The sequence below is a fragment of the Engystomops pustulosus genome, chromosome 1 (genome assembly GCF_040894005.1).
Source record: "Engystomops pustulosus chromosome 1, aEngPut4.maternal, whole genome shotgun sequence".
Lineage (NCBI taxonomy): Eukaryota > Metazoa > Chordata > Amphibia > Anura > Leptodactylidae > Engystomops > Engystomops pustulosus.
Genome location: NC_092411.1, coordinates 37,106,537 through 37,128,235, shown reverse-complemented (window position 1 = coordinate 37,128,235; position 21,699 = coordinate 37,106,537). Strand labels below are relative to the sequence as shown.

The 21,699-nt window shown below is 39.4% G+C and overlaps 2 protein-coding genes across 5 annotated transcripts in view; one reads left to right on the top strand and one right to left on the bottom strand.

The window, feature by feature from the left end:
• Nucleotides 1-21,699, top strand: part of IQGAP2 (IQ motif containing GTPase activating protein 2) — a 190,662-nt gene that overhangs the window by 137,021 nt on the left and 31,942 nt on the right. For all 4 annotated transcript variants that reach the window (XM_072138147.1, XM_072138138.1, XM_072138156.1 and 1 more), the window contains 5 exons: nt 16,410-16,500; nt 17,823-17,990; nt 19,001-19,152; nt 20,366-20,536; nt 21,156-21,239. In XM_072138147.1, coding sequence (XP_071994248.1) covers nt 16,410-16,500; nt 17,823-17,990; nt 19,001-19,152; nt 20,366-20,536; nt 21,156-21,239 — 666 coding nt within the window. The remainder of the gene's footprint in view (nt 1-16,409; nt 16,501-17,822; nt 17,991-19,000; nt 19,153-20,365; nt 20,537-21,155; nt 21,240-21,699) is intronic.
• F2RL2 (coagulation factor II thrombin receptor like 2) lies at nt 4,848-6,944 on the bottom strand. Its single transcript, XM_072138176.1, has 2 exons — nt 6,730-6,944; nt 4,848-6,285 (listed from the first exon to the last, which is right to left on the bottom strand). Exons 1-2 carry the CDS (start codon nt 6,788-6,790, stop codon nt 4,982-4,984), a joined length of 1,365 nt encoding a protein of 454 aa, XP_071994277.1. The 5' UTR covers nt 6,791-6,944; the 3' UTR covers nt 4,848-4,981.

Sequence of the window (21,699 nt, the reverse complement as noted above, 5' to 3'; positions counted from 1 at the left end):
TTTTTTTTCCATAGCAGAAGCAAATTTCAGTGTCTTCCTCTATAACATGTCTCCTCTATCAGCTCCATGGAAACCAGGACCTATTATTGGCCCAGGAGATGTTTTCTTGCTGTAATAATGACAAGTGTTGGCGATCACATCTATACTATAAGGGCAATTAAAACATTTCTATGATAGGATATTACAATGTATCTTTTGGGAGAGTATGGAATAATTTAGCGCATGTTCCTTAATATTTCTGAGAATGTTGTTTTTCTTATTTTTTATTCTGACCAGTTAACCCTTATTTTGGCTTTTACTGCCATCTGCTGTTTCCTGGCAGGGTAAAGCCTTTGAGAGTAAATACTCTCCTCTTATGAATGCTGTGCTATAGTCCTCGATATTTTATTGGGAAAGTTACCAGAATATGTTATTGTGACCCTTAAAGATACCTTTCCACCCGTCACGCATGGATTTTTTACACAATATGAATGAAAGCAACGATTGGTGATGAGAACTTAAAGCGAACCTGTCATCAGAAATCTTATTTTTAGCTGGTGATCAGTTAGCCTGTGCTATGCTGATCTTAATAATGCCTTTGTCAGCATTTTGAATCATTATTTATTAGTTTATAAAAGTTTAATTAGCTCCCTGCCAGCAGCATGTGGTGAGTCCCAGGGAAGGGGGCAGCTGCAGCCGGTTTGTGCCTGTGTCAGTCTCCTCTCCTTCACACTTATCCAGCTCCTCCCCCCCTCCATACTTCTTGTCATGTGCATAGGGGAGGAAAGGGGATGGTTTGGAGTGAGAATGTATGAGGTGATGTAGGTGCACACACACAGACAGCTGGAGCTGTCCCTCCCCCCACTTCCTCATGTACCTGCTAAACACTGCTGGCAGGGAGCCAGGTAATGTGAATTAAACTTACTATAAAGTAATGAAGTTATTCAGAAAAATTGACAAAAGCATTTTTAAAATTGGCATAGCATAGGATATTGGAACCTGTCACCAGCTAAAAATAACCCACAGGTGCACTTTAACCCCTTACCGACATATGACATGCTAATACTTTACATGCTTTACGGCTGCGGTTGTATTGCAAGGGTTTACGGGCTGAGCCCTCTCCATACAAAGTGGGAGTTTGCTAAATATTGCAGCAAACGCCTACCGGTAACACCCACGGTCAAAGCTGGCACCAAACGCGGGTGTTAACCCTGTAAATGCCTCAGACAAAGGTGCCAGAGGCATTTAAATAGTTGCAGCATGTGGGCGTCACCATCTTGGATACGATCACCGCCCCCTGTGAGGCAGCAATCAGTTGCCATGACACCCAAGGCTGTCTGAATTTAACCATTTCATTACAATGTGCGATTTGCACATTGTAATGAATGATGAGGAAAATCCCCATATACTGCCACACAGTAGTATGACAGTATATGAATGGATCAATCAGACAACCTAGGGTTAAAGTACCTTTGGAGTCTGAAAAATATAAAAAAAATAAAATTAAAGTTAAAAAATTATATTAAAAAAAAAACTTATATGAACTTACTGATATATAAATAAATAGTAAAAATCAAAAAACATCAGGTATTTCCATGTCCCAAAATGTCCGATCTATCAAAATATAATAACGGTTATTCCCGGCGTTTAACCAGCAACGGAAAATAGCGCCCAAGGTCAAAAATACCAGTTTTTTACCACTTTGAAAAATGTAAAAGATTTCAATAAAAAGTGATCAAAAGGCTGTACATGAAAAATGTCATCAAAAGTCGCAAAAATGACACCACCCACAGCTCAGTATACCAAAGTATGAAAAAGTTATTCTACAGGAGGTTTTAATTTTTTAAATTTATGAAAACATTATAAACCTATACAAATGGTATCCCCGTGATCGCACCGACCCAAAGAATAAAGTAGAGCTGTCATTTAGGGCGCACATGGAAAGCTGTAAAATCCAAGCACACAATGGTGCAAATGCGTTTTCTTACCATTTTTACTGCGTTTGGAATTTTTTTTCCCACTTCCCAGTACACAACATGGAATATTAAATATGGTCACTATGAAGTGCAATTTGTTACACAGAAAACAAGCCCTCGTACAGCTCTCCTAATTCATTCGCTACAGGTATGTAGCCATCACTTGATTCTACCTCTCAGGAAACAAGTACATTAAGCCTTCGGCAGAAGGTCACATGTTGGACTTCATGACATGTCTATTATAGTAGACGGCCACTTCCGAAACATATGTCTAACACATATAAGATCCACCAAGAAGCAACAAAGTATTTCAGTAATAAATATTTATTTCAGTATAAAAAGTTGAAGTTGTTATAATAGTAAGAATGTGGTTACAGACGCACAGGGATAAATATCACATTTTCGGTCGTGTCAGGTCGGAGAGGACTGACCCTTTTTGTTTTCAGCTTTGCATTGACTTGTTACCTGAATTTTCTTGCTGTCTTTTAATAGCACATGACTGTAATGATAGAGGAATCCAGTCCCGATCCTGGAGCATGCCTCCTCTTGTCACCTGAGGCCCCTGCACATTTAACAGATGTAGTTCCTAACCTTTCCGTCTGCTCACTCATTTTGTTTTGTCTGCAACTCATTTTATGACATAAGGAACTTTTAACCCATTACAGATACAGCCATAACCTGTTCACTTTCCATAAACCTTTATTTTTCATAGGACAAGGTGTCATTTTTAATCAAATTAGTACATTTACAAACCCTATACTGTATTTAGAAATGTTCAGTGAGGGGTTGATGAAAACAAACTTTTCAGATGCTGTGGTTTCTATTGACCCGCTGCTTCTAAGGGGTTAAATGTTCTTGATCATCTCTGATCATAGACATTGCTAAGTACGGTAATATTTTTAATTTGTAAAAAGTCCCAGGATGTGGCTGTCAATGAGTATGCAATTATTACAAACATATCATCTGTACAAATATGGTCAAAGGGGAACCTGCTCTAATGTTATGTTATGTGCATCAAGTCAATGAAACAGAATAATGGAACAAATGCTGAAGCTCTGTTTATTCAATGTGATATATACTGTGCACTGAGTCTACTGACCGGCAGTATTACAGCGCAGGACACTGCAGGTTCTAGTAAAATTACGAAATTGAAAGGGTTTTCTCATTAGGTTATATATATATTTATATAAACAGATACATATAAATGTCATCTGCCATATATATACATTTCTTCAATTGCATGTTATAAAAAAAAACTTTACCAGTGTGGTGATAATTTTCCATAAATGTAGCCATTCTGTCCCTTAGAAAAAAATATATTTGTCCTTGGATACCACCACCCTCTGGCAGTAGTGGCCAGACATGCACTATTTAGGCGCCTGATCACCTGGATTTCGTGATCATTACCACAGGATGGCTGTGGTACATGCAGTAAGTAACTCCAGGACTTTTCATATGCAAAAATTATTTGTGCAATCTCTCCAGCAGAGGTGATCATATCCAAGGACAGCTGTCATCCATTTCTAAGGGACCATATGGCTACATTTATGGGAAATTCTCTTCACACTGGTACATTTTTGTTAATAACATGTAGTTGAAGAAATGAATGTACAGCCAGTCCCCAGGTTATGTACAAGATAGGTTCTGTAGGTTTGTTGTTTTGGGGGTCTTTGTGACAACTGGATTTTAAAAATGTTGGATTGTCATAAGAACCAGGATTAACAATAATGCTTAATTGCCATCGCCATTGATAACGGTTACAGCTGATTATTGTAGCCTAAGACTAAAGTACAGTAAATTACCAAAATCAAAAGGTCAGTTTGTAACTAGGGGTCGTCTGTTAGTTGGGTGTTCTTAAGTAGGGAACCTCTTATATATGGTAGTTGAATTAAATGTGAATGTCCAGATGAGAATATTCTTTAAACCATTTTAAAGGGGTTATCCGGGTTTTATGACCGGGCTGGGGAGGGCTATTTAAACATAATAAACATGTACTTACCTCCTCCGGCACCACCGATGTCCCGCGCCGCGGTCCCTTCGATCCGTGCCCCTGTTTGTTTACAGGGACACAGAAGCCGCGCACAGGGAACTTCCGGGCCGCGATGTGGCAGGCTCCTCCCATCTGTCCCTATCTCTCAGCGTTGTAAGCGCTGGGAGATGGTGTCGGATGGGAGCTTCCGGCCGGCCGGAAGCTCCCTGTGCACCCTTGTAATGAAACCGGCGCGCAGAGAAGACCGAACGAGGTAAGTACATGTTTATTATTTTTAGATAGCTTTCCCCAGCTCTGCCCTCAGTAATTTTTAAAACCCGGATAACCCCTTTAACTCCAAATTTCCATATGTCTATATTCTTACACTTTTTATTACATTACCATTTCAAACATAAAAAAGTAATAACCTGTCAGAAATTATGGAATAACTTTTTCTAGGGAGTCTGGCACTGGAAGCACCAACTGGAGAGCCCCACTACCTGATAACACCTAGTTTTTAATATATTTATAGTACGGAGAGTAGAACTGAATAAAAGTATGTATTTTGTAAAAAAAAAAAAAATAGCCTGGGGATTGTGTCTGCGGTCACCCTTATTGTGGTTGGGATATCTACTTGTATGTGGATGAACCCCATAACACAATCCTCCATTACTTCCACTAGACCTGTATCACAATTCCACACATTGAACAATATACATAGCCAACTTTGAAAACCTTTTATGAAAAAAAAATATTTATATAACATATGTGATGTATAATGTCAAATCTAATGCCCCAATAAATCTTTTTAAATCCATAGATTTAGATTACAACTTGCGTGATCTACATATTATAGAGTATTCTCTTCAATGTCACGTAATTCAGCAGGAAGTCCAATCCAATGTAATGCTGTAATGGTACGGGTTTTTGGCTACAAGATGGAAATGGATCAGGCCGTAGTAAAGTGTTTCACATTTCGGATAGTGATGTTGTATTGCAACGTTCCTCGGACCAGTAGATGGCACAATAATAATGCTTACCCTTACGATCCTTGCACTTAGGAAGGGAGCAGCGTCACGTGAGTTTCATGAGGCAGTTTAATAATTTTTGCATATTTATTGGAAGGTTTTGTAATCTCTGCCATAAGAAAATAAAGAAATGGATCAAGGCAACTGTTCAGACTGCTGAAGCACAGCGCAATGAGATAACTCCCGTACATGTCATCCATTTTGGTGTAATGATACCTGACTTGGTGTATAATAAGGATGATGTTACTTGGGGTGAAGCATAGGGTGAATATTATGAGAAGTAAAATGGTTATTTTTAGGTAAAGATACCATTTCTGGTTGTCCGTCCCCAGTGTTCTTATGATTGAAAAATAACAAAATGTCACCACAAAGAAGGGGATGAGATATCCAAACACAGGCAACGAGATGAAATAAAAGAGCTGAAAGGCGTCAGCCGAGATTTCATAGAGGTCACTGCAGGTGACAAGTGATGGCTTCTCTAAGCTGTAGGTTTGCTTGTTTATGAAGAAAGGTATCATGAACATGAGGACCGTGACCCACACAAGGCCACACAGGAGAATGGCACAGGTCCGTTTAGGTAAGCTCCTGTATATGAAAGGGTGGACTATTGCAACGTAGCGGCTGATGCTGATACACATCAGGAGAAGGATTGAGCAATACATGTTTCCATAGAAGAAAGTCGTCGTAAAGCGACACATGGCTTCTCCAAATATCCAATTGTTTCCATTCAGGTGGTACACAGCTTTAAATGGGAGCATGAGGCAGAACAGTAAGTCCGAAATGGCGAGGTTGGTGTAGAATATGGCAGTGCAGACAGTTCTGGCTCTTGAGAAAAGCATTTTGAGGATTATGGCATTGGATGGTATCCCAATAAGTATGACTACAATGTATATGGCTGGGATCAGCCTCGTGCTGGTAGAGCTTTTGAAGTAGAACAAAGTCGAGTTATTGATCAGAAGATTGGACTTTCCTACTGCAGTGTTCGGGGTAAAATTTGGTATTGGCTTTAAGATATGATGACCTGAATTAGGCTCTGAAGATCTGTGTCTTGATGAAGGGTCTAAGGTTTTATGACCTGAAGAAGGGTCCAATACTTTATGTCCTGCTGACCTATTTGAGGCTCTCCGGCCTCCTGATGAAGGATCTGAGGCTTTATGTCCCAATGAAGGCAATGAAATTCTGTGATCTGATGTATTCTTAGAGGGTCCACCGGTTGAAGTATCTTCATAATTTACATCAATTTTCTCATAATCTGATTTGTTCTTTATCCCAGGAAATAACCGAAAAGTCCTCGGGGTTGGAAATAGTTTATTCTTTGATGTGAAGTTTTCACCTGAAAATTAAAATGTGTGTTCATATATAAAAATATATATATTTTTATTCAATTTTTAATAATCACGTGTGCTTATCTCTGAGTAGTCTTTCTATTAAAAGTTTCTAACTGAAAACCGAAATCATTACACTTATGAGAAATGGTCAAGTGATTTTTAATATTTTTATCATTAAAAAGTGCTTATGAATACAAAATCGTTCAATCACACCTGATTTGCTCGAGGATGGATAACAGTGTTAGACCTTCACTGTCAGTAGTTTAGTATTATGAGTCCATAAATTCACTGTGGTAGCTGTTGGAAATCATGTGGATAAACTACAATAAAATCAGATTCTCTTGTTTTCTGGTTTTGCAATCTAACATTCCTTCGCTCGCTTCTGGTGGCCGTGCCCTATCTATATGCAGGATATCTTCTTATCTAAAATCCTTTCTACAATTACTTACTGTTTGTGCTGTGGACAGCCCCGGACAGCAAGATCAGAGTCAGCAGGACCTCCATCTCCATTTTCAGGGTCTCTCGAGTTCGTCAGTTCTTTACACTTTCATGGTTCTGGATGTCCTGAAGACCAGGCGCTGCAGTCTCCTCGGTGGTTTCATGCCATATGTCTTTTGTCAAACAATGCAGGAGCTCCGAGGGCTGTGTAACTAGTTTCCTCCTCCTTAAACATAATGACGCATGAGAAACATACATGACTGGACAAGGCTGCAGGAAGAACTAAAATTTTCAGATTGCCACTTAACTCTTACCTGTCTGTCGCCATCAATTAAACTCTGAATGAGTGTAATTTGTTTCACATGTTGAAAGTAATAAACAAAACAGTTGTACAGTCTGTTTGCCGTACATACTCCACAGACTGTAATACAGGTGGTCCCCTACTTAAGAACACCCGACTTACATACGACCCCTAGTTACAAACGGACCTCTGGATGTTGGTAATTTATTGTGCTTTAGTCCTAGGCTACAATGAGCAGCTGTAACAGGTATCACAGGAGTCTGTAATGAAGCTTTAGTGTTAATATTGATTCTTATGACAACCCAACATTTTTAAAATCCAATTGTCACAGAGACCAAAAAAGTTCTGGTTGGGGTTACAATGATAAAATATACAGTTCTGACTTACATACAAATTCAACTTGAGAACAAACCTACAGACCCTATCTTGTATGTAACCCGGGGACTGCCTGTAAACTACTATTAAGATGGGAAACTCTAGAATGTGCCAATGACCTGCACATTTTTTGGCTGGTTTGCTATGATATGGTAATTTTATACATTTATTTCCCTCCTTTATGACTACTGTATCCATATCTGTATATATATATATATATATGTATATATAATATCTCTGTAATTTCTTTGTCATATATACAGTACAGACCAAAAGTTTGAACACACCTTCTCATTCAGAGTTTTCAGTATTTTCATGACTATAAAAAGAGGTAGTAGAGTAAATAATTCCTCATGTGTTCATAATTTTGATGCTTTTAGTGTAAATCTACAATTTTATAGTCGTGAAAATAAAATAAACCTCTTTGAATGAGTTTTTTTACTGTGTGTATAAATGTATATCTATATATATATATATTTATATATTCACATTTATATATTTACACATATAATATATGTGTGTGTGTATGTATGTATTTGTCTCTGTCACTTTGTCTATGGGGGGATTTATCTGAACTTTTTCTCCAGACATTTCTCATAGATCTCCCCCTATTTCTGTATCCTTATCCATATTACCTCACACATAAGTTGTCTTTATATTCATTGTCGATAGTAACCAATCAAAGCTCAGTGCTCAGATTTATGACCTGTAGCAAAATGGCAACCAATCACGGCTTAGCTTCTACCTGCCACTTTAGCAGCAGCCGATTACTCCTGCATATGGTGGTTAATAAGTGTATTTTGGAAAGCGCGGGGTGAAAATCTTGGCTCTAAACCTAGTCTATGACGTTCCCTGAGCCACATATTTGGTGATTGTAAATGTGACGATGCAGATTCCTTTAGCGGACACATACATACATACACATACATACATATACATACATACATACATACATACATACATACATACATACATACATACACATACATACATATACACACGCTTTATATATTAAATGGAATTGATATTTTAGACATGTGGGGGAGATTTATTATATACTGGTGCTCCTGCAGCCACGCAGAAGTAGGGTATTCGCTATTCAGTTTTCTAGTGTGGAAGTAGTGAAATAATCGCAAATTCTTGTGCAGTGCATGGATTTGCGATTATTTCACTACTTCCATGCTAGGAAACTGCTGTAGAAGCAGTGATAAATCCCCCACAAAAATATTATAGATATTATGCCTTACTTGCTAAATTGTGTTATTTTTATAATTATTTTTTGATCAATTGTGTTATTAGAATTTGGGTATACGGGGCTATACTGGGGTTGAAGAAATTCAAGTTACAGCCAGCAGATACAAACCTCCCAACATTTGGAATACAGAAAGAGGAACAAAAGTGGCAATGCTAGAAGCGCACTAGGTAACGCCCCCATTGCCGCACCCCTTACTCCACCCACTCACATAGCACTATAACCACCTTAATGTACTTCTAAGCCGGTCTTAACATTGTGGATTCCTCCTCCTTATATTATGGTCCTCTCCTTCTCCACTTCATCTCATTGTCATTGCTCTCCTACACACCCTCACATTGTGGCTTCTCTCCTCCTTACCCTCACATTTTAATAATAATAATAATAATTCTTTATTTATATAGCGCACACAGATTACGCAGCGCTGCACAGGCATGTCAAATTGGTCCCTGTCCCCATGGGGCTCACAATCTAAACAACCTAACAGTATGTTTTTGAAGTGTGGGAGGAAACCGGAGTACCCGGAGGAAACCCACGCAAACACGGAGAGAACATACAAACTCTTTGCAGATGTTGACCTGGGTGGAATACGAACCCAGGACCCCAGTGCTGCAAGGCAGATGTGCTACTCACTCAGCCACCGTGCCGCCCATTTTGACTTCTCTTCTCCCTTACACTACTTACTCTTGACACTGTGGCCCATCTCCTCTACTCTGACGCCCTGGTCCCTCTTCTCCCCACCCTTCAAATTTCATTGGCTTTTTATCTCCTGCCCCTTCCAGTGTGGCCTCTGCCCTTCTTCCCCTTCTGCTCCTTCAATTGCTGTGTATTAAATATAATCTTTGTTACATTCCCCCGCAGCAGTTCTGTCTCCTACTCAACTTCTTGTATTCACGGGTTTGGCAAAATTATATCATCATATTGCACAGCAACGAAAGAGGAACAGTAATGATACGGGGACCTGATGGCTCCCTTAATTTCCATTGTAGTCTGGAGGACGTAGATGGAGTTGAAGTCACGGGGCATACATCTTGCCACCCAGGACTGTGAGACCCTGGCAGCCTGTAATATCTCCTGCCTTGGGTTGATAAACCCCCGGTTTTTTAAGGACGACATACATATGGTGCTCTAAATTAATTTCCAGTAATTTTGGGAAACACCCATTTTAAAATATACAACCTATGACACATATAGGGTTAGACATCAGCATGCTTATAGTCTTCCAGCATCTTGCGTGCTTGCTGCGACTCCGTTCTTTACATTATGTAGAGCTCCTCCTATCACTTGACACATTTTCCTTTCACTGCTGGTAATGTGCAGGCCAACCCACACTCACGATTGAGCAGATTATCAGAAATTCTAGTTAGATAGAATTATTTCCGTAGATTGTTCAGCCTTCAGCCATGATAAGAGACTTGTATCTGTAAATGTGAAGGTGTGGTCTGAAATGAGTAACTGCAGAGTGAACTTGTTGATCCCTGCTGATATTGAGGGTTCTTATTGATTTTATTTAAGTCAGGATTGAAAGATCTTTCTAGCTTTTACTGTGCCAATAATTGTATATATTCATATACAATTCCAAAAAGGATATAAAATAAACTTATTTACATATTACAAGTGATATATATCTATAATTGCAGGTCATTTCCCTAGAAAGCTTATTGTAGTGCCCCTTAAACCTAGAACCTGGGGCTTATGGTAAACCGATTTTCAAGTGTTGGCCATAGGGGTAAAAAAAATCCCAGAAGAAAGCAACCAAAAAACCCTTTAATTAATCCACTATTTTCTATACAGTTGCAACTTTTTTCTCTTCTTCTTACCATTGCAGAGCAAGTAATCCACTTAATTATGTGTTTAGGCTCTCCACCATAAGGTTGGTGGTATAATGTATGAGTTTGGTCTGCTCCATGCGCTGGTTGGGATTTCCTTTACTGTACATTATATCACTGGCCTGAACTCAACATATCAGTTCAGTCCTGTGGTTCAATGTTCTAGGACTGAATTTACTGGTGGCCAACTGGCCTCAGGCTGTTTTTTGCAGTAAATACTGCACACCAGACTCTAAATTGCCAAACCTAGATTACTGGGAATGTTGGGGCAAGGGATAAAAATTTAAAGAGTTGGTGGAGGTAAAGAAAAGTCCATTTTACCAAACTGGCAATGAACCCGTAGTCCCCCACTGTTCATTCTTTTGATTCCATGAGTAAAAAAGTTCCATACTGTCTTGTGACTGCAGTATGGTAACCTGTCCCTACAGTCCCAGAGGCCAGAGACTTCACCAGTGTGGCCTATGATTAGCAGAAGTTGATCATACATCAGTGGAGCACATCTTCACTTGTGGAAGTAGGCCAGATGATGGTCTATTGGAGCACCATTGCAGGAAACTTCATTGAAAGGAGAGTAATATTTATTGGAGATCGTTACCTAAAAATGATTGGTGCCCGGGAGGGAAACCGCATGGGATTTGACAGATTTCTCAACATCCAACAAAAACGTTTTTTCAATTCCTGTGTAAAAAAGAATGGGATAAAAGTTTTAGATATTTATTATGTAGTTCTCTCACAGAAACAGAGGTTTACGAAGACCGAAATGGTTTACATTTGTGATGGAGATATATTTACGAAATAACCTCTGACTATATCCTCTGACCTTAGGGACTGTAGAGTCATGCGTCAGTCATTGACTTCAATTATGGGAAAAAAGCTTGTGCTAATTAGGATACATTTTTAATGAGTTCCTTCTAATAGAAATGTGTATCAGATGTAGATCAGCCTGGGGACAAACAAGAGCTTTTCCAGGACGTTCAGTGAGTGTGTAATAAAAATGAAGTGTAACCAGATCCAGCGTTGGATAAGTATACAGAATTATAGTGAGTCACTTCCTTTGTAAGCACAGCACAGGCCTATGCAAACATGTAATATATCCGAACTCATACTGTATATATACAAAGTAAATGTTTATTGTATACATCTATATGTTAAGCAAAAATATGCAGAACACTCTTCCTGCCAGTTTTCTTGGCAATGGGTTGTTTAAGGTTAAAAAAATAAATAAATCACTTTCGTTTTTTTTGTATAAATCGAAAATTTTGTATCTTCTTTTTATACCAGGAAATTTGAGTAATCTTGGCAAGATGGAGGCTCTTATAGTGGATATATGCGGTCACTTGTTATTATAACATTACAAAAAACCCTTCTCCGATAAAGGGGGAGGGGATTATGTTGAATGGGTTGGATTTTCCCAGATGCTTCCTATTGTCTTCGCATAAATAAATCATATCTGAAGTGTCAGCTGTTAACTTTTCTTCCTTAATAGACGTAAATATTTCTCCACCACTCCATAGTAAGAGACTCTGAGAAACATCAATCACCACATGGAGGTGGTGATCCCATGACCTTATTATATATTAACAAGAGTAAACCAATATTTTGTTTGGCTTTGGAACTATTCAGTCCAAACTGGTGTTGCTCCAATTGTCCTAGAAATTGGTATCTATGCCCTACATAAGGTTAGAGCCTGGGCCCTCCGGAGGCTCAGGTGAGCCAGTCCAACGCTGCCTCTCCCTAATATCTAGGATGAATGACCATATTGGCCAACAAACATTTCAAAAGACCAAAGCAAAAAAGATTCAGATTTGCTTTGTGTCTAAATAATGTGGACCGAATTACGTACCAATGAATAGATTTGCTCATCTCTAATAACATGATGATATCCCTGTGACCTCACACTCACCAGTGATGGGTCCAAGACCTTAGTATCCAAAACATTTATTTAATACATTGCCAGTCCCATATATGCTATTAACCTAGCGTACCGAGGTTATGTACCTTGGCTCTTGTCACATGGAGCTACATATGTCCCGTACCACAGTTAGTCACAGCAACTTTGTCCCCCTTTCAGCTTTTATGTCTTTGTCTTGGTTAATAATTACTTTTCCTACTTGGCTCCGACGCCTCCAGGCACACTTCAGAAGTTGGCAGTAATAAAACCTTTTCCTGCTTTCCTCTCGATTAGTGGTAATCTGTATATCACCCTGACAATGCTCTGTGGAAATACAGTCATGTTCGGACTATTTATCTAAGTGATTGTGCCATGTAACGCTATGATTCATTGTATTTCGTGCCATCTTTGTGGAAAAGTGATATCACGTGTGTCATGTGCAATACCCCTGCCAATACATAGGCAAGGGAGTAGTTGCGAACAGCGCCCTCTCCAGGTTAGGAGCCGTCTGAGAGAGTCATGAACCTTCTAGTAAGTTCTAGCACTGGGTTATTAAGTAATCAGCAGCTGTAGATCCTGCCTGAACAGGCAATGGTTAATTGGGTGTGAGTTGTCAGCCAATAGTATTTCACCATGTACACTGGAGTTTGATTGGAGAGCTAACCACCACCTGACCAGGATAATAAAACTCCTGGACAGGGAGGGGCTAGGCCTCTTGAGTTCCAGAAGCCTCTTTACCACCAGCTCTCCCTAGAGAGCACATCCTCTTAGCATACAGAATGAGGAGAGAGACCGTGTCAGCCCACCATCAGGGCTGATACTCGGCTAATCCCAGGAAAAGAGACTCGGAGCTGCAGCTTCCACAACTGGATACAGCTCCATCCTCAGCCTGCATCTACTTCCAGGCTAGTGAACCAATTCCTGAGGACACCTCTCCATGACCACTCCAGTACCAGTTCTGCTGTGAGATCATTTAGACCCTTTTGCCAGGCTGTAGAACAGCCCTCCGGTCCCCATACCAAGCACTGTGACATCAGCGCGCCCTAGGCCACAACTGCCAGCCACTCTGGTATTCCTGCACCGGCTGCCTCCAGGCCCCAAGAAAAGACTAGGCCCTAGTGGTGGATGTTGCACATGTGTGCCTATAGGAATCCACACAAGTATAAAATTTGTAAAATAGATTTTTTTCCAGATCAAAATAACCTGTAAATTTCTGGTATTTATGAGATGATGTAGGATATAACATGGTGAGCCAAAAGTCCCAGGATATCCTTTTGATTTCAGAAACCAAATTAAAACATTTATAAATCCCTTAACCTATGTTTTAACCAATGGCCACCATCTTTAAAGTGCTGTATTGGTTCAAGGACAAGTTCTTCCAATGACAAAGTGGACATACTAACCCCAATCACAGCAGTTAAACTGTTTAGGTGCCACACTTGAACCTGACTGTGACACCTATATTTTTTTAATGGTAAGCTGGTCATACTACCCTGATCATGGCAGTTAAAGGGGTTGTCCAGTTTACCACATGTGTTTTGTAATGTGTGTAAGTGTGAGGGGCAGGATATTAGGTAATTTACTAATACACATCCATTAAATGTTCTGCACCATAAAATGGCAGCAGATGGAGGGTCATGTGATCTCTATCTGTCTATGAACAATCGCCCTGCAATTTATGTAGATCAAAAATAAAAGGCTTTTAAAATTATTCAAATGAGCCCCTCTGGCTTATTTGCATAATAAAAACAGAGGGAATAAAAAGCTAAAAGAGCAGGTCCTGCCAGAGGGGGCACACACCAGTATGTCAGTGTGCTTGGTTTACAATCCTTCATCCTGGTGGTAGATGTCCTTTAAGACCAAGGAAATCTATATAAATCTATTTTTTTAATTTTTGTCAATTTCACCAAATTTTTTTCCAGCGTCGCAGTACATTGCACAGAATATTAATTGGTGCCACTTGAAAGTACACTTTTTCCTCCAACCCCCATAGAGGTCTGTAAATGGAAAAATCTAAAAGATTGGATTTTGGAATAAGGGAAGAGAAAAACAGAAATGTAAAAAAAAAATAAAGACCCGCTTTATCTCTTTTTCTCCTTTAGCTGGGATTGAAATGACACCCTTCTGTTAAGGAGGAAATTTGTACACAGGATATTCCCTCTTGTAACTTCTGTCTGGAAGTTGCAGTTATCAGCTCTTTTCCTTTTATTATGGTCTTCTAAGTGGGGCCTCTTTACAGGGTTATGCTGTACTGTAGGAACCTTTGACAAGGGGATTTTGCTGAGAATGTTTGTTTGAAAACTGTAAATTCCTGTCATTTGTCATTTTTATACAGGAAGTAGCATGCTGAAGCATACCTGAAATTCGAGCCGCGGTTCTACTAAACTGTACTTTCCGAATAACCTGGTTGCTAAATGTGGATATATTCCCAATGAATTGCACAATGTTTATTTCAGATTGAGTCTAAAATATCCCATATACAGTGCTTAGCTGGGCCCTATACAGAATGAGGGCCCAAAAGTCCCCCATGTGAATAGGGATCGGTTGTGCATACATGACCATCGTTCCATTTTTTTCTAGGGTCGTGCTTTGTCATTCAAGTGAATACAGTAGTGATAGTGTTCATACATGTTCACCCCTCATGGGTGAAATAAGTCTGTCATGGGCCTTGATGGGTTGAATAAAATGTGGGTGACCCCCACAAGACTCACTTTTTTTCCTTTTTGGTTTGCCATTCACTTTCTTTATACGGTACCAGAACAGAACCAAGCTTCTTGGGAACGGAGAAGAGTCTTTACTGTTGGCTTTCAGTTTTGGACCTTATTTCTGCAGGACAGTATCAAACTGAGTGTGTGCCATGGGCCCCTTAGAATCCTCGGGCCCCAGGCGCCCCCCCCCCCCAAACTGCCTTTATTATAATCCACTGCTATCACTGCCTCATTCACTTAAATTATATGGCAGTATATGGAGCCATGATCATACATATGCACCACCACAACATTTACTTATGGGGACTTGTGGACCCCTGATCACATGATCAGTAGGGATTCTAGCATTTATACCCCACTGATCAGGCTCTGATCCTCTATCCTATGGATCTTTTTTGAAACATGTAACTACATTTTTGATTTTTATATGCCACATTAAAAATGCAAAAATCCTTTTCAGCAAGGATTCCTTGAAGTAAAAAGGACCCTCTTGCTTGTTGCCCTAATCATTGAATCATTGGACATCTATGGTATATGTGAGAAATACTGAAAGACACCGGTCTAGTTCTATTTCCAGAAGTGAGGGCAGAGCTCCCTCACACAGCCGTCTTCACACACTATGAAAGTTAATGGAGACAATTGTTCACTTCTCAGTTTTATGCACCTGGATACGATCGGGCAAATGTCAAGGAAACCTCCAGGAGGCTGTTGAAAAGGGGAAGACCTCCCTGAATTAAAATATCTGATGCAACCAAAGCAAATTTAGTGGCAAAAAAAAGAGACCCCAATTTTTGTGGAGGCAGGGTTCACATAATGCTTCTTTCTTACCCTGGCTCCTACCCAAAAAGTTACCATGACAATTATTTTAAAGCAGATATCAAAATCTCACCCTGTTCTCAGTGAAGCCACCAGTTACCACTCAGCAATACTGGGGGAAGAGAACTCTTTGTTATTAGAGCTACAAATATCACAAAATTATGGATTTCTGTCTAGAATTGGCACACCTCCCGAGTTTATGAATTTTGACCCACCGAGCTCTAAAGGTTGGCTATCACTGTCATATACCAGGCCAACGCTTCTCCTCAGCTATTTGTAAAGTGCTACGGAATTTGATGGCGCTATATAAATAAAGATTATTATTATAAAATGATTGAAGTGTATATCCATTCCTTTATCTCTCTAAATCATGGAAGATTCTGCAGCCGATATCTAGTTTGCAGGCTTAGGTTAAGTTGTCCTGTATTATTCTAGTAGTTCCAGGCTCCAATTCAGCTGGTAATATTATGTGAAATATAAAAGACTTGGCACATCACTATTAATTTCCTGTTCTTTCAGGAATCCAAAGATGAGTCGGCTGCTCTGTGGCTGGATGAAATACAAAATGGAATTAATGATGCCAACCAGGACAGACAAGATGCAAACAGAGGTATGTTTGCTTTTCTTCTTATCTCAATGTGTACTTTACACTTGGGGAGAGTACTATGTCTACAAAATTAGAGAGTGGCCTCATGAGTGTTTCTAAATATAAAAGTATTATCATAAGTAAGATCTCCCCTGTTACATGTGTACATTTCTGGAGAGGTCCTTCCTAATAATTGGGCAGTGTTATGGAGCGATCAGTATGCTGACTTCTATGTTGTGATTAAAGCTGTTGTTTTCCCGGAACCACGCTACACAGGAAAATGTATCGTGGACAAATACAAGATGTATCTATAGTAGAAGAAAGCACAGCTGGCACAATCCACACATATCTGGCACTTCCGGAGCAGGCACAACCAAACAATCAGGCGTACAAACCACAATTAGCACCTCCAGTGTTGCCCAGCAAAGGAATAGATACATAGACCTTACTAAAGCATAGAGGCAAAGTAGTGGCACTCAGAGGTAGATTATTTTTCGTGACACAAGCAGGGGGGTACAAGCTGTGGTAACGGGGCCATTTCCCTCTCACCGGCGCTTTATCAAGCCGATGGACATTTACCGGTGAGTTCTGGAACTTTGCCTCTGTGCTTTAGCAAATACAACATGTATGTTAGGCAACAAATTGTTCTTCCCACAGCCATTTTTGGTTACACGTGTCTGCAGTAGACTCTCGTATGTTCCACCATTCATTTAGAGCTCTGGAAAATGTAGCTGACGGGTTATATATGACAGTTTCCAAGTGATTACGCTATGTTTAAAGCTGGCAGACATCCAAATATGCTATCTCCATGTCATTTTTAAGGTGTGTGTGTATATCACATATTGGACTATTCTACTGTTCCAGCTCAGAATTTCTACATCTTATCGGTCATAAATGTCTACAGGTTGGATTCTATGCATCCCATAAAATAATGCCTCAGTAGATCACCATATATAACCCAGTTAAAGTATTTCTAGAGACTTTTTATTTCCAGTCTGCTGACTTGAGTTTTATTGCCCTTATTGTTTAGTGTATTAGAGAGTTGACCCCTCTGTGCTCTTAAAAGCTATTGTGGAATTGGCTAGTGCATGGCAGACTCTTCTGGTGGAAATTTCCTATGTTAACCATTGCTTTCCCAAGTGCAAGTGAAAAAGCCAGATCCATCTTCACCCCATCATACTACATAGAGGGGAAGATTAACCAACTCGCTCTGGCAAAATTATAAGCCTCCCGGGGTCATAGAGATTTCTGATCACATAATATAGGGTGGAGAGATGACAATACATTTTGAAAATCTCTACATTGTTTTGCTTTCCTAAACAAACTTTTGATTCCCGTCTGTTTAGTGGCTGCAGGTGTGACCGAAATTAACCTGGCTCTGGAAAAGGACGAGTCTCCCCAAATATTGCTCGCTCTACAGTCATCTAATGTTGGACTGAAGGGGATTTTAGCAGAGTGTGCCGACATGTATCACAAGGACCTGTCAGAGGCCAAGAAACACAAGGCAATTGAAGGTAGGTATGAGTACACTGAGAGTAAAGATCAAGGCATGGAAGATATGGCCAACCTGTCCATAGGTTCTTTTAGTGGGTACAGGACATTTCAACTTTTCATATTGACATCACACATTTTGATTGGTGGAGCCACTGGTCTTGAGACAACCAACGATTACTGAATTAAAACCGTACTGAGAGTTGCTGTTTTACCAATGGGTGGGGGTTCTAGTACCTAAACTCTAGTCATGGGTAATCATTTTGGAACTACCTTGTCATGGCTACATTTGAGTTACATGGCATGCAGCATATCCAATCCAGATCACTATAATGCCACTAGTTCAGATCTTTAGAGCCCACATTTGGGACAGGATTTGCAATCATAAGAAGCCCTTAAAGGTCTCCTGTCAGGCAAATCTATCCTCCTCAAACCAAAGGTTATATCTCCGTTATTCTAGTGAGTTGCTCTGCATGATAATATTGAAATGAGTCAGCAGCTCCTGTGAATTATAAAATGAACCCCCTCACTCTGCATGGTAATCCTGTGAATTGCAACAGGGTCTACAACACCCCCTTCCGCCTCTGTCCTTTAGTAAACCTGTTCCCTTCACATGCCTCCTGCTAAGCTGCAGCACACAAATTGGTATGAGTGATATGTGCAGGGGGTGTGTTTATAAGAGGTTGGAGGAGGAAGGGGGTGTTGTAGCCTGACTTCTCAGCCTCATCTCAGCAACACCCGGCTGACTCAATTCACAGGATTACAATGCAGAGCAGGGGATTGAATTTTATAATTTACAGGAGGGGCAGCTTTAAGTAAACAAAAGAACATTTACTTACCTCCATCCTCGCCTGTGATCCGTCGCTGAAGCAGCTCATATTCCCACCAGTCTATGTTGGCATAAAGAGTCTCAGAGGTCACATCACCGCCACATCAAACCCTGGCAGTAGTATAAAAATCCTGGAAAATCACTTTTAAGTAGCTGTTTAAAAGATTGATTAATGACATCTTCGTACCAATTTTACACCATTAGGATCTTCGGAAACGGAAGAGAGTTCATGGCTGAAAATTAGACTGAAAGACAAATTTGACTACTATTATAATATTGTAACTGGTGAAGGCAGCTGGTCTCCTCCAGAAGGAATTACTCCAAAAACCACTTGGCTCACCCGAGAAGAAATTCAGGTACTTAAGAAAGTCACAACTAAGAATTTAAAACTTTAATTTAAAACTTTAACACGTGTACATAGGCTTAAAAAACTAGAATTATTTTTTTTAAAAACGCACAGCGTAGGTGAAGACAAATCCTCTTTAGTGTTAACCGGTCAATAGGTGGTTTCATACTTAGTATTTATTTTTAATAGCACCGTTGGGTTTTTTTTAGCCAGAAACAGAACCAGAGGGAAGAGGTATAGGTTCATCATGAAAATTTCCCAATTTTGGAACATGCCTTTTTCTTAAAACTAGGTGATCTGTGTAATTCGATTAAGGTCTCTTCAATTTTACTTAAATTCATACTCCACCTTCACTGCTTCCTGACAGCTGGGAAACCTCATGTCGTGTGCTATATTTTCCCTTATCCGAATATTAGCTTCCCCTATTGATGTTCCATTCATTGGTGCAGAGAAAGAAAACCGTAACTTCATTAAGATTTATTATAACTTCTGGAAATGCATGTTACAGCTTATTGGCGACATAGCAGAATAACAAGTATAAGGGCTATATATGGGTGTAGTCATGAAAACATAGTGTACATACATTCTGACTTATCCTATGGGAATTATGATAACCTTGTCATAAACAACAAATTGACAGGATGGTTATTTTCCCCTTATATAAGCGGCGCCAGAGGTATCTCACAGCTCCTTATCTTCTTATCCCACTTGAAATAACATGAATGTTCAGCTTGAGGTTAAGAGATGTCGATAGTTTTTGGCCACAAGATTGTTCGGTTGTCAACAATAACCTTCTTTAGTCCTCTTCCTCGCAACAAGAAAATAGGATATCCAATAGATACAGTGGAAATTATTCACTATTTATACCCAAAATTGAGTTTTATTCCCTCTGTGTTACCATGTGATAAAACACACAAGTCCAGTGCAGGAAATGGAGAACGGAGCCATGGTCATGGGAAAGCCCAAACTTTTTTTACCAGCAAATTTTTTTGCAGAACAGTTTATTGTTCTATTGTGATAACTATTGATATTGTATTGCATGTATTATTGTAGTATTATTGTGTATGGGCTACATTGGTATTTTTCCACATGGAATGTGTAATGAACTAAGTACTACCTATAAATCTCTAAAATTAAAGGAGTCTGTATCCATCATAGTGAAGAGAAAAAAACAAAAGGGATTAAATAAAATAAATTAAAATGATTATTTTATCTTTTCTTAGACAATTTGTGGAAAAATTACCTCTGATTACAACCGGGAACAGCTGTGGATGGCAAATGAAAACCTGATTACACGGCTGCAAGCCCACTTGAGGGGCTACCTGACCAGGAGGGCCTACCAGAAGAGAAAGACATATCTCGACCAACAAGAGCCATATGCTGTTAAAATACAGGTCAGACCGTGGCAATAAGGAAAACAAAGGGTATCTGTACATGTAAGAGCTAATTTGGCCAGTTCTTACGACTAATAGGCTAGACAGTGGTGGCCACAGAAAACAAGAAGCCCATGTGTGTTCCCTTATTTTATGATGGATCTCCAACCTTATGTCTCTGTTAGAATCTATTCATTTGTTCAGGCAGTTACATACAATCTAATGGATGGTAGTTAGCAGGGTGGCTATGGGTTATGTGGATACAAGGGTTGCATCATTTGTATGTCCGCCCCAAGGCTACTTTCCATTGCAATTTCTGGAGAGAAAATAGAGAAGTATTCTTTTTTTCTTAATTTTTTTTCCTAGGAAATTGACAAACATCTTAACTTAATAATGCTTCAGAAGTGCTTGTGGGAAATACAATAGTAATTAAAAGTGACAGAATTTTTAGCTGGAATTGGTTTTTAATATATAATGGGACTTTTTTTTTAAAATTAGAATAATGAAATGTGTATGACCGTTATACATCTGAATCACATGAAATATATCCATCTGACGTCTCTTCTATATACTGTCTTCATTGTGTATTGTATGTAATTGTGTATAATCTCTCTTATTTTGTTTTATTATTGATGTACAGGCATCATGGAAGGGATACAAACAGAGAAAGTCCTACACTGACAGAATAAAACTACTACAAGGAAACATTATAGGCATCGTCAAGGTATGGACCGTTCAGCAGTTTAAAATACAATGTAGACCAGTCATTTCTTTGTGAAGGCAACAACGGAATTCTCTTCTAGTTTGTCATTGGACACCACATACCGATACCAGATGAAAACAAAAGACCCAGCTATGTTGGCTTTTGTCTAGGGTTCCCTCACAAATATCAACAAGTGCAAAAACAGATGTTCAGATAGGAAAACATAATCTATAAAACATCTGCTTTTAATGGCTTGATGACATGGATCCTTCTAAAGATCGTTTACCTATGTGTTAGGATCTGTCTGTTTAATGCAAAGAGGGAGAAAGCAGCAATTTTCTGCCTCACTTCTAAGGATTGGCCAACCTCTTTTTAAAGTTCTTGGTATAGTTCATGTCACCTAAAGTATCCACAAGTCTGAGGCATCTCTTTTGGGGCTTCTTTCATCAGCTGAAACTCACTGTCACTAAGAATGGTCAAC